The sequence below is a fragment of the Plectrocnemia conspersa genome, unplaced genomic scaffold, assembly GCF_051122295.1.
Source record: "Plectrocnemia conspersa isolate PC_06_02 unplaced genomic scaffold, ASM5112229v1 ptg000009l, whole genome shotgun sequence".
NCBI classification, from domain to species: Eukaryota; Metazoa; Arthropoda; class Insecta; order Trichoptera; family Polycentropodidae; genus Plectrocnemia; species Plectrocnemia conspersa.
In genome coordinates, this window is record NW_028277173.1 from 24,572,978 (window position 1) to 24,585,677 (window position 12,700).

Sequence of the window (12,700 nt, forward strand, 5' to 3'; positions counted from 1 at the left end):
TTAATATTGAATAATAGCATAGAATGTAAATATAAAAGAATACAAAAGAGAATATTTATTGTTTTGAAATTGAATAAAACACAAAATATTATTAATTGTCAAATGTATTAAAAAATATATAGAAAATACAATTGATCATAATTGTTTTATTATAAATTGAAAATAACTAATACAACTAAAACATATTTAATAAAACATCAAGCATTATGTATGGATATGAATAATATTATTTTTTTTCATTCTCATAAATTTTATTCATAAGGTTATAATTATGACAATCACAATATTGCATTAAGACAATATTTAAGCGCTTAAATGATTACGATACATTGAAACTAAAATTTTCTATATTCGCGGATGTTAAACATCTTTAAATATCTTGTAATGCTGAGCAAGGGCGAGCATTGGAGCAGCTGTCGGCTCTTTAGGAGCTATGCCAGCGCTTGGGGCCATATCGATATGGGAAAACTTAATATTTTCGTTTTCCAAGCCTGATGCCATAATAATGAACGCAGCTGGACCCTAAAATACGAGCAATACAAAAACATTAAATAGTGAAAAAATAATTTATATATGTATATTACGATTCTTTAATTGCATTTAAAACGTCAACAACAGAAGTGTACATAAATAAACTATTTTTTATGTGACTCAAAAACAAGGCTTACAAGAAACCAATTAAAAGTAGTCAACTGAATATCAATATTTTAAAAAGCATTACATGTATTTATTATTGATTTTTTAATACATATTTATTAACGGATCATATATAAATATATTTACTTGATGTCCTCGATTAACAGCAGTTGAAGGTGGATTTAGAGACTGCAGAATATCGTCACCTTCAAAAATTCCCCGGTGAGTAGCAAAATCTTCTTTTCTCAACATTGAAATCTCAAATACATCTCCAACCAGATCGCCGCTCTCTTGCAATCGTTTGCTGTGGTCTTCATTCCTTAAATATTAATTTTATTGATTAACAGTATCTTATATAAAATAGTATTAGCGATATCTATAATGTTGTATGTAAATTAAAAAATCTTACTCCCATTGTCCCTATGAGTTGGGACATTTTGGAATGGTACAAAAATGAAAAAACATCCAAAGATAAAATAATGAAAATTATATGTTTTATTACTTACCAAAGTTATATATTTTTTTAATATCGAATTGAACAAAAAATTTATACCAGAATTCTATAATATTTTATTAAGTCGACGGTATGTAAATGTTTTGGATTTGTTCGAGTTTGATATCTAATAACACATAAATACCTTGCAGCAAAATTGTCGATGACAATTGAATATCCAACTCCAACAGTCCTGACCGAATGTCCAGTCAGAGTGGCTACTGTGTAGATGTGGGGGTTTATCTCCGACGGGCACTGATCTTTTAACTATAAAATGACATCATTTTAGTTTGAAATTTCCGTATAAAACAAACAACTCAAATTAAATTACCATGCAAACCACATCAGCCATGACCATCCGACCTTCAGCATCCGTATTGCCAATTCGGATCAATTTTCCGCTGCGTGAAACAATCACTTCATCGGAAACGTAACAGTTTTCACCAACAGAGTTGCGCACCATAGACAATACCCCAATCACTTTAACATGTGGTGGCTTCAACATGGCACACGTCTAAAAAAAATAATATATACATAATCATCGTTCTTAATTACTAGGAAATTATATGTAACGGTTTGCCATTGACTTCTACATTGCATTTGTTGATGTGATAATATGTTTATCAAAAGGATTACTAATACTCCCATTGTTACAAAAAGTATTTTCAGCAGTATAAACTATCCCATGTATACATGCAAAGGCGACATGATGGGTTCATATTATAAAATACTTAGTGTCTTTTAAAGGCATCTTAAAATCTGCTTTGATCTTTCTTTATAAAAAGTAAATTAAAGTGAGGGAAAGTAAGCAGTGTTGAATAGTCAAAGCAACTGTCAAACGAAGATAACAAAAATATTGATTCACCTTCTAAATATGAATTAAATTTGGAAGTAATGAAACACTACAGTATTATGTAATAAATTATACCTTTAAGAACCCAACGACGGCTCCAGCGCCGCTTTTATCACGAGACATTCCAGCCATGACTCCTCCGGCTTTGATATCGGCGCCGCCGGTATCGTAGCTGACTCCTTTTCCGACTAGCATGAGCGTATCTGTAATCTTGCTGGTATCGTTCGGAGAGTAAGTCAAAAAGATTATACGTCCCTTGTGCCTCTCGATCTCGTTTGCTGCTCTGTTTACCGCACCGAACAATGGGAACTTCTTCTCAATAGTTTCAATGTCAGATATCACTTCAATTTTAATATAGGGATAAGCTTCAAAGTGCTGTTTGACGTACGCTTCAACGTTGATTGGAGACATCCTTTCTGGATCACCTCCAGCAACGTCACGAGCAATTATACTGCAATATTAATTTGATCTTATTGATTGATGGTACTGATATACACCGTTGACAAGGATACATTTTCTGTACATACTTATGTACAGAAAACATATCAAAGAAGTCTGCGAATAATCGCCTATGACTTATTTACTTTACTTGGTCCAACGGTATGACATAAATCGATGACAAGTGTTTCTATAGTTTACGTTAAATAGCAAAAACTTCGTTCTTTGAAAGCAATTTTGTAATACTTATCGTCAAAAACCCATGAATTTTATTTAATCATATCATATCACTCACTTAGAAATATATAATTTGGTGAAAAAATATTATAAATAAAATTTGGTAATATATTTATTTATTTATTTATATTAAATTTTCCATTGTAGCCTGATAGGCGTTAGCCCAATGCGTTACAATGGGGTAAATCTGTACCAACTGTGTGAGTCAATCAGAAATAATGAATACCTACAAGTAAGTATTAACCACGAAGTCTGAGAATCAGTGAGATCTATATTAATAATTATAAATTATTGTATAATATAATTTATAACCAATAAATATCATTGCAGCTGGGGCTAGTTTTTTTTTTAAATAATAGTGCATTTCTTTATAAATAAAAGTTCGAGTACAACTGCCGGGGCTCGAACTTACAATTCCATCCTTAATAATAAGGTAATAAAAATAAAACGTAATAAAAATCTATATACAAAGAGGTACCCAAAAGTAACGAGACTCGGGCTGTAGAGGAGAGGGACGTTAGGTGAACGAGTTCTAGATGATGGGGTGTTGTAGAGGGAATCAGTATGAGTTAGTATGTGACGTTTCGTCGCTGTGAGAGTGCCTATTCGTGCGTAGCATTTTTTTACCAAAGCAATATTTTTCGCACGTAGCGAAAACGTGAAATGGCTGACGCTTGATACCAACACATGGCAGTAAAATTTGGGGGAAACGGTTGTGACAACTCTTTCCGCCCCAAATTATTGCATTGGCAAAAAGTTCTAGAGTAGGAAAGAGCCTAGTATCACCCCTATCTCAAAAAGAGTATCTAAGCGCGAACATTAGGAACATTTAAAATTGTCTACGAAAGGTTCAAATACATACCGCCCTTCTTCCAAAGCAATTGCATTCTTAATAAGATTTTCACAGTTTTCATTTGCGTCTTCTGCATAAAAACCGAGCTTCTCAAATTTGTGCTTCTTCTGCGTGTAGAATTCGCGGACGGCTATTGGCTATATAATATTTATATCGTTATTCATAATAAGCAGCAAACAAAATATTCATTAATAAAGTATTTACCACATAAAGAGCTTCTAAGGCACCGAGTATAGTTACAAGATCGTTCTGTTTAAATTCAGGCACGTTCGGAAGTATGATCAAAGGCTTTTTAATACCTGCTTTTAAGGCCCTGATCATTCCATTTTTAGCAGCTTCTTTCACAGATCTACACAAGTACAAAAAAATGAAGCATTAAATGCAATATAAAATTATACATGAAAAAAATGAACACAAGATAAAATGTTATATTTATACCTCACATCGTGATAAGGTGTGATTGGACCTGTTGGCGATAAGACCAATTTGGATCCAGACACTTCAGAGCAGTTTATAACCGCTACTTCCTAAAACCATACAGTGTGAAGTTGATAGCCACATGTAAAAAATAATTTATAAATTCTGTACCGATTCTAATCCTTTGTCCAAATTCAACGCGGACTCGACAACTGCTCGGATAGGCTTTGGTGTTTTGTTGGTTATATTTTTCGGATATGTAACCAATAAAACGCCGTCGAATTCTGAAGATTTAAGGCTCCTTTCAAACAAAACGTTGGAGCCATATTTTAAAAAGTTTGTCTCTACTGATGTCATTCTGTAACAATAGTATTTATAATTAAAAACATAACTCATATATGCAATAATATAATCTTAGTTCATTGTACAAATACGTAATATATTTATAATTGTTATTTGTTATCTTTATGTATTATTATAATCATAAATGAGTAAATTGAACTCCTCATACAATACTTATTAACGCAAAGTTCAAATTCGTACATAATGGACTTTTGTAAAATTAATCACATATTATAGAACATTTATCTTGATTTATGTATTTAAAATTAAATAGTTTATTTATATTCGCTACTTACTAACTAGAAACCAAAAATATTGCATTCAGTCATAGTTTTCTCTAAATATTTGAATGGAGAAACGGTGAATGTTTTATCATTTCTGATATTATTACTTTGTACAGTTGTTAGTAGTTAAGCAATAATAACAATTAGTGTTTATTAGTAAATACAAATCTATTGAAATGGTTTACAAACAGTAAAATTTACAACTGAGTATCTAATTATTTAGAACAATTATGCTACTTCGTAGCATGGTTATGTTTCTAGATTATGCAATGATGTAGCACTCTTAATGAATTATAATTTTTATCGCAGACAATGGTAAATGAAAATGCATTACAATAGTAATTTATGGAATGTGCGGATACACAATAAAAACAACATTTGTGTTAATTAAAATCATTATAGTATTTTTACATTTCTCTAGTTTACAAATACAAAGAGTCCAAGCAACGCCAAGTATTTCCGCCAGTTATATATGTAATATATAATAATAGAATACGACGCACTATAATAAAATGTACTGTATTATCAAATTTTAAAATTAGACATTATGTTAAATTAGGAAAATACTGTTTGATAAAGTCATGAACTCATTTTTTAGTGTTTATAGATAGTACACATTGTGGTGATAGTACACATAATCAATATCATTTTACATTAGTCATGTACACATAATTTTTAACACATTGATTACTAACCAGAGGTAACTCATGGTTGGTATTTTGCTGGTGGACGACCACCACGTTGTAAACGTATAATAATTCTGTGGAATGGGCGTCTGTTAAAGGTTCATTACTAACAAAAAGGATTTATTTATTATGTAGATTTAAAAAATAATATTAAGGTCAACAAGACAATAAGAGCAAATTTTAATTATGATATGCTTTGGAACACTGTTCTACACATAATAAAGGCTTATCTTCACATACTGAGCCAAAATATCGTGTTTCTCGACAGGCGGTGCAAATACAGCAGGTTATGTAGGTTAGGTATGCTCTCCAAGTAATGAAATTCAGTTTGTTTTGGTTCTTTATAGATGTGTGATCAATAGTTCTCTAAATTTTATATATTTAATGTTACTTTCTCTGGCTTTACGAAAAATTAAATGTGCATTGTGTATGTATATTTTAATAATGTGTAAAACTATTTTTTTCGACCACCAAATTATTTTTCTCAATGAGCTTAGCATCTGATCCGACTGGTATTGATTATATTTGGTTTTTGGGTAACTTTTCCGGTCTGTTTCTAACTTCGAGTATTTTCACCTTATGCAAATTCGATATTGTAAGGACATCGCCCTCTCTTTCCACTTACACACAACCGCCAACTTATTTCTCTGCCATATCCCTTTTTTAGTGTTTTTGCCACTATGTCTTTTAGATTTTATACGCGGTTATTGACCACAACAACGTTTATGGTGGCGCGTTATAAATTACATTCTGTTTCGGAAACGCCCGACCATGAGATAATTCGAATGCATTTTTTTGCAAAAAAACAAATAAAATTAAAGTCATAATATGAATATTAACGTGTTTGTTTAATTTTACACAATAAATTAAAGAAAAAAATGTTGACCTCTAGAACAGATTTCTTCAAAATAAGCTTGGCAGTTAAAGTGTAAAAGTATATAAAAAAAAAACATAAATGAATAAAAGTTAATTAATTAATAAATATAATTAATTAATAAACAGAAATCAATTAATGAAAATTGCATTATATTAAAAGCATTAAAAATGAGAAAACAAAACTAACCTTGAACTTTTGTACTATAGTGAAAGAAAGTTATTCTATGTTCAAATAAAATAAATTATTTTAACGGGGACGAATGATAACAATGATAATAATACCAAATCATTACTTTATCATATTGTCAGTTTGGAAAGAGAGCATCACAACTCCAAAATGGTAATTTTTTAAATTTTAATATGAAGCAACTGGACATGGTTAAAATTTTAATATTGCAGAGAGTTGTAAGTTATAAAGAATTTAATTGTCATTTATTGTAGAAGCATCGCTCCTCCTTTTATAATCACTCTGTATCCCTTTTCTAAGCTCTATATATATAGGAACATTATTCAATAGAGATAAACCGGAAAAGAATATTATTTTAAAGGTGTTGTAAGTGAAGATTAACTAGTGTAATCACGTTCTAAGTGATTATACACATTTTTTATTTTTAATGTGTACATGTGTACATATTTTCGACTATGAGCATATTTTGAATGTAAATAAACATATTTTTACTGTTATGTATACACACAGATATGTTATTCAAATAAGCTTTACTGACATTACAAAGCATATTTCCTATAATCTTGACATTTCTTAATCTCTATTAGTTTGATTTAATTGAGGTTTACTGTATATAAATTATGAAGCTAATGAGAAGGAACAATATGAGGGAATGAAATAAGTTCTTGAATGTGGAATTACTTGGTGTGGCAATGAGAAAATAATGATGGATTTTTATCTTATAGTAGAACATACAAATATCATAATTAATTATATCCATTCAGAAATTTAATTGAATGTTAGCGAAATTCAAGAAATCCTCACTTATCTACACGACTAAATAATAGTAACACTTATTTAGTAAGTAAAAAGGTGGCAAAGCACGTTATTTGGAATAAATGTGCCACGAAAATGTATGTGATAAAAACATCAGTAACATATTTAAAAAGTAAAATTACAGACATGAGAGTTTAAAATTTAGATGATGCTAAAGTACAAAGTGGAAAATATGTTATATGATAATAAGTATATAATGAAAAATGTAGATGTATAATATATACATTGTAGATTTAAAATTAAAAATAAAAATGATTAAAGGGTAGATAGAAATAAAAAAAATAGTATAGTCAAGGAATATTGTACGGAGGTGTGAATTTATATGATATAATAATATTCCTGGGACAATCCGCAGAAATAAAAATTTAGTGGGTTTTATTAATGGAATACAGAAATTAAATTAAAATATTATATATTATTTATTATAATATACAATCAGCACTTAGCTAAATAAATTAATAAAATTAGAAATAAATAAATAATAATTATATATTATAATTTTGGGGTTATCACATTATTTTAAACTCAAGTAAAAATGGCTTTTTTCTATTTTTTATCAAAAAATTATATAATAATGATCAATCAGATATTATTACTTTATAGATAAAAAAGAGTGTAAACGATATCGCTCGTAATAATTATTATTAGTATTACCTTCTGATAGCATATATTAAGATAATAATTACTGATATAGTAACGGTATATTATCATGGTACAACATATCGATTGCTTGGTAGCCACATTTGTTTTAGAAATACTTTTTTTCGTAATTATATTTTAAACCTAACCTAGTATAATATAATGTAAAGCGAAAAGAAAAACCCTATGTCAGAGTTCACGAGCTAAACCAGTATTCAACCTGAATTATAAATAACTGCACATATCCATTTATAAATGCTCGACAAACCAACAAACAGTTATCCTTCGACTTGTCAGTTAATTGGCTGCAAATTATAACCGTATGTGTGAAGTTGTTCGGTCAACCAATAAAATGATCATTAAATAATTTGTTTTATAAACGACGATAAAGATAAAATCTTCACCTTATCTAATATCTATGTATATGTATGTATACAGAGCAAAAAATACCTCTATAAAAGGAACGTTACACTGCAACCGGCGGCCGGCGACTGAATGGTGTCGATACAAGCATAAGTGGGTATATGTATGTATATAAACCAGATGGCTCTTGCTGAATAGACATTACAGTTTTATATATTTTTATATAGAATATTTTTTAATTTAAAAGTTTTATATGGAATATATTTTTTATTTTTAAAATAAATATATATCTACATAGAATAAAATATTATACAGAAGCTATAAAGATATAATCTAGTAAGTTAGCCGGAAACAATGGACTATAAAACCACATAATATGTAATAATTTGTACTCGCTAACGCCCTTTAAAATATATTGATTTTAAAATAATATATATATATATATATATTGTTTGTAAAAATATATTATTTAATAAAAAAAATATATTTCTAAGATGTCAAGTATTTCATTCTGAGCACGTCTACAGATTATTTCATTACAGTAAATTTACCATTCGCAAGTCAGTCATTCTAGTAGTTAGTGTAAAGGTACGTGCCCGGATAGTAATACATTATCAGAACAACCGGAGTTCACAATATATATTATTTATTTATAATAAATGGGTTTTTTTTTTATATATTATAATAATTAAATAGTTTAATCTAAGCCCTTTCTTTACTGCATAGTATTGTTTTAACTAAATAATATTTTATATCTTAAATTAAGATAGTAAAATATTGCCGACTTTATTATTTTTAGTTCAATTGTTTAATCAGCAGAATGATGACATTTATATCAGTGTTACACTATTTTATTATTTTGAGATATTTTGCAAGGGTTGCAATTTTAAATTTATTATTAATACTCTGCATCTTATGAAATATGTTGTTAAAATTTCATCAGATTTTCAAGTTAGTGGTAAATATAATAATAATTTATGAACGCACATAGTACGGAAATGGTTAATCATTTTCTCAGTATTTGTTGACTTGCGTTTTATAAATAAGATAATTTGGTGGACAGATGGTGATGGTGATGGTGAAAATTAGGCACATATTGGATCGCTACAGTAGTATTTATTGAGAGTATTTTTATTTAATAAAAATATATGCAAGTGAACGACGAACGAGGCAAACCCGGCCGTTATCTTCCCTTCGAAGTCACCAAAAAAAAAATGTACCGCCCTCCTTCGCCGTCATGCCAGTGCTACCAGTGTACCGGCAAGTTTTGAGCGTAATGAATGAACAAATAAATATATAAATAGGCCTCTACAATAAATTGACAATAAATGTAGTTCTTTGTAAAATACTAAAAATTTTAATTTTAGTCTATTCTTCCACCTAACATTTATTTTTTAAATTGTGAGCATTATTTTATCGTGCAGCGAAATATTTTAAAAACGGTGAATTCATCTTTAAACAAATATTATATAAAGCTATTATAATAATATCGGGACCATTAATAATAATCGCATTTTAAATAGTTTGTCAAGATCACACATTGAGCTTTGAGACTAATTTTTTGCAATTACTTGGTATCAACATTAATAACTTTTTTTCATGGTAATTTGCGAATTACCAAGGACAAGTATTTGTCATCCCGGCGTTGGGCAAGCACATATTTAAAATGTTTAAAGCTAATAATTAAAATTTATTAGATGTGGATGTTCAAAGGTGCTACGCACTAGAAAATTATACAAGGCTCCTCGATTGACGCGCGTATCATAAAACAAATCTCAACTTCTTTGAGGCTTTATTGTTTATGTTTTCTAAGCTCTGATAGGATATGTATTTCTTTTGAAATAGGACATCCATATCGGTTAAAGCCCATTATTATTCATTTTAAAATCAAATTTAAGTATTGTTTTTGCTTTAGAATAGGTCATGGAATGACATTTTTAAAACTAAATGGTAATCTTAGAATTCTCAATAAAATCTATTTGATGGAACACTTCAAGGTCTAAATATTTATTCACTTTGGCCAAAACTAGGTGGCATTCTGGTAACACTAACGTGACGGTGGTGTAGAACAACACATTTGGCGGATCTCGACGGTAAGACTACGACCGGTGTAGTCTGCCAATCATTATTTACATAATAACCATGTAAGATGTAACTATTATGATTATCCAATGATATATTACTGCAGCGGCCCAATCTGTATCTTATTGCTACCCGTCACTATACATTTGCCAAAATAGCATTAATAAACCATAAGAAACATTAAATGTATTCAGAAGACTTGTATAACCCGTATTGAACAAATTATGGGGGACCTAATTATTTATTGAATATATCCAAAACTAGGCGGTACTCTAATAGCACTGACGTGACGGCTGAGGGCAGCACATTCGTTGGAGGACTGCGATGGAAGTTTGATGGCCAGCGGCCGAATCTGTGTGTAATTGCTGCCCATCACCATCCGTCCACTAAAATATTGATGCTAATTTGAAAAGTATTATTAAAAATACTAATCATTTATTGTAAAAACCTAAACCTATTTATTGTTTTAAGAATTTATGTATGGCAACCATTATCAAAAGTCTTTTAAAAACCGGTGTCGGCCCTAGGTTATTTGGCGCCCCAGGCAAAAATTAAATTTGCTCCCCCTCCTATTAATACTTAATTAACTCATTACATGAGCTCAATAATATAATGCAAATTAAAGTAATCTAATATTATATTTGACACTATATTATTTTTTGCGTTTGTGGGTATTTAAGAATTTGTAGTTTTTTTCATCGCGATTTTTAGCACGTGAAATAATCTAAAAAGTACACAGTACATAGGGTTTACTACAAAAACTAATATCAGATTATATTTTTTAACGATATTGTTTGATAATTTTAAGTGAATATTGCGCTTTTATTTGATATCATGGCGCCCCAGGCAATCGCCTGTACTGCCAGCTTCTCGGGCCGGCCCTGCGTCTAATTGATTGTCTGTATCAAGATTTTTTATCATAAAATTGGAAGAACAGAGCAGCTTCGTTAATATTATATTTTTTTTAATTTTATTGCCTTTCGTTTTCATTTCCATATTTAAAAATAAAATTTTACTACATTTACTTTCGTTAAATTGTCAATTAAAAAATATTAGGAGCTGAAAATATGTAAAATTTTTAAATATTTTTTTAATATTAATTAATATACGAGGGTCATTTAGCAAATAAGGTTACAATATTTTATAAAATCGAAAGGTGTAGATTGTAACACATGTATATATTTATTTTTCTACATAGTCGCCGTTCAGATCGATGCCTTTTTATAGGCTTGGCACCAGCTTTTGTATACCAGTGGCAAAGAACTCACGCTACACCACATTTAGTCACTTTTAAACCGTCTCTTTTACCTCTTCATTGTCAAAAAAATATTTTCCAGCTAAAAACTTCTTAATTTTAGTGAAAAGATGATAAGCGCTGAGAACAAGATCCGGACTGTAAGAGGGGGGGGGGGGGTGAAAATATTCCATTCAAAAGATGGAGAAGGTTTCGGGTAAGGTGTGCGGCGTGAGGCTTGGCATTGTCGCGAAGGAGGCAAACACTACGGGTCAGTGTTCCTTTACGGCAATATTTTTATACTTTTCCGCAATTTTTTGGGAGTTTCACAGTACTCGGCAGAATTGATTGTGTTATTTCGAGGCATGAATTCCACTAGCAATACACTCTTCCGGTCCCAAAAGACACCTTTCAAGATCTCACCTCCTTTGGGTGGGATATCGTTACCCCTTCCCCCTTATACAGTTCAAATCTTGCCCTTAACGATTATAATTTTTTCATTAAACTCAAGAAGTTTTTAGCTGGAAAATATTTTTCTGAAGATGAAGAGGTAAAAGAGACAGTTGAAAGTGGCTAAAGAAGGCGGAGCATGTGTTCTTTGTCACTGGTATACAAAAGTGCATCCGTCTGAACGGCGACTATGTAGTAAAATAACTATATAACTCTATAAATTTTATTTAAATATGTCTAGTTTTCGATTTTTAAAAAACGTCGTAACCTTACTTGCTCGATGACCCTCGTATATTATAGTTTCTGTGCATTTGTGATGTAACTAAAAGTTTGTAATGCATTTACTAAGAATATGCAGTAATAATTATATAATAACTGACTAAATGAAATTTAAAGAAAAAAAACGAAATAAGCAATATGTAAAATAATTGTTCCATAAAACGAATTGTTTGTGCATCACTGATGGATATATTGCTCAGAACAGTGAACACCTCTTTGTTATGATTAACTCTCTGCAACAAATTCTTTATTAATTTACCTTATATTAATGGGCAAAAAGTGAATTTTATGGTACAAATTATTTATTTAAATGCACATATCTCTCATAATAATTTTAACGTAAATAGTAAATAGTAAAGTAAAAATTTTAACTAAGTTAAATTATCGATAATTAATGATAATTGCATATAAAAAGTAAGTTGTAAATTTATCTTATATATAATTGAAAAAATATTTTGTATTCGGACGCTCGTTAGCGATTCGGTCGTTATTGTAAGCGTTCATGGTCGGCGGACGTCGACTCGTTGTAACGAAC

The 12,700-nt window shown here is 30.0% G+C and overlaps 1 protein-coding gene across 1 annotated transcript; it reads right to left on the bottom strand.

Annotated features, from left to right (window-relative positions):
• Window positions 1-229: 229 nt before the first annotated feature.
• Window positions 230-8,327, bottom strand: Dip-B (Dipeptidase B). The gene is made up of 10 exons (XM_088191755.1): window positions 8,208-8,327; window positions 4,099-4,285; window positions 3,949-4,037; window positions 3,715-3,859; window positions 3,520-3,647; window positions 2,058-2,433; window positions 1,461-1,643; window positions 1,275-1,396; window positions 784-955; window positions 230-522 (listed from the first exon to the last, which is right to left on the bottom strand). The coding sequence occupies exons 2-10, from the start codon at window positions 4,282-4,284 to the stop codon at window positions 361-363; spliced, it is 1,563 nt and encodes a 520-aa protein (XP_088047881.1). The 5' UTR covers window position 4,285; window positions 8,208-8,327; the 3' UTR covers window positions 230-360.
• Window positions 8,328-12,700: the final 4,373 nt, after the last annotated feature.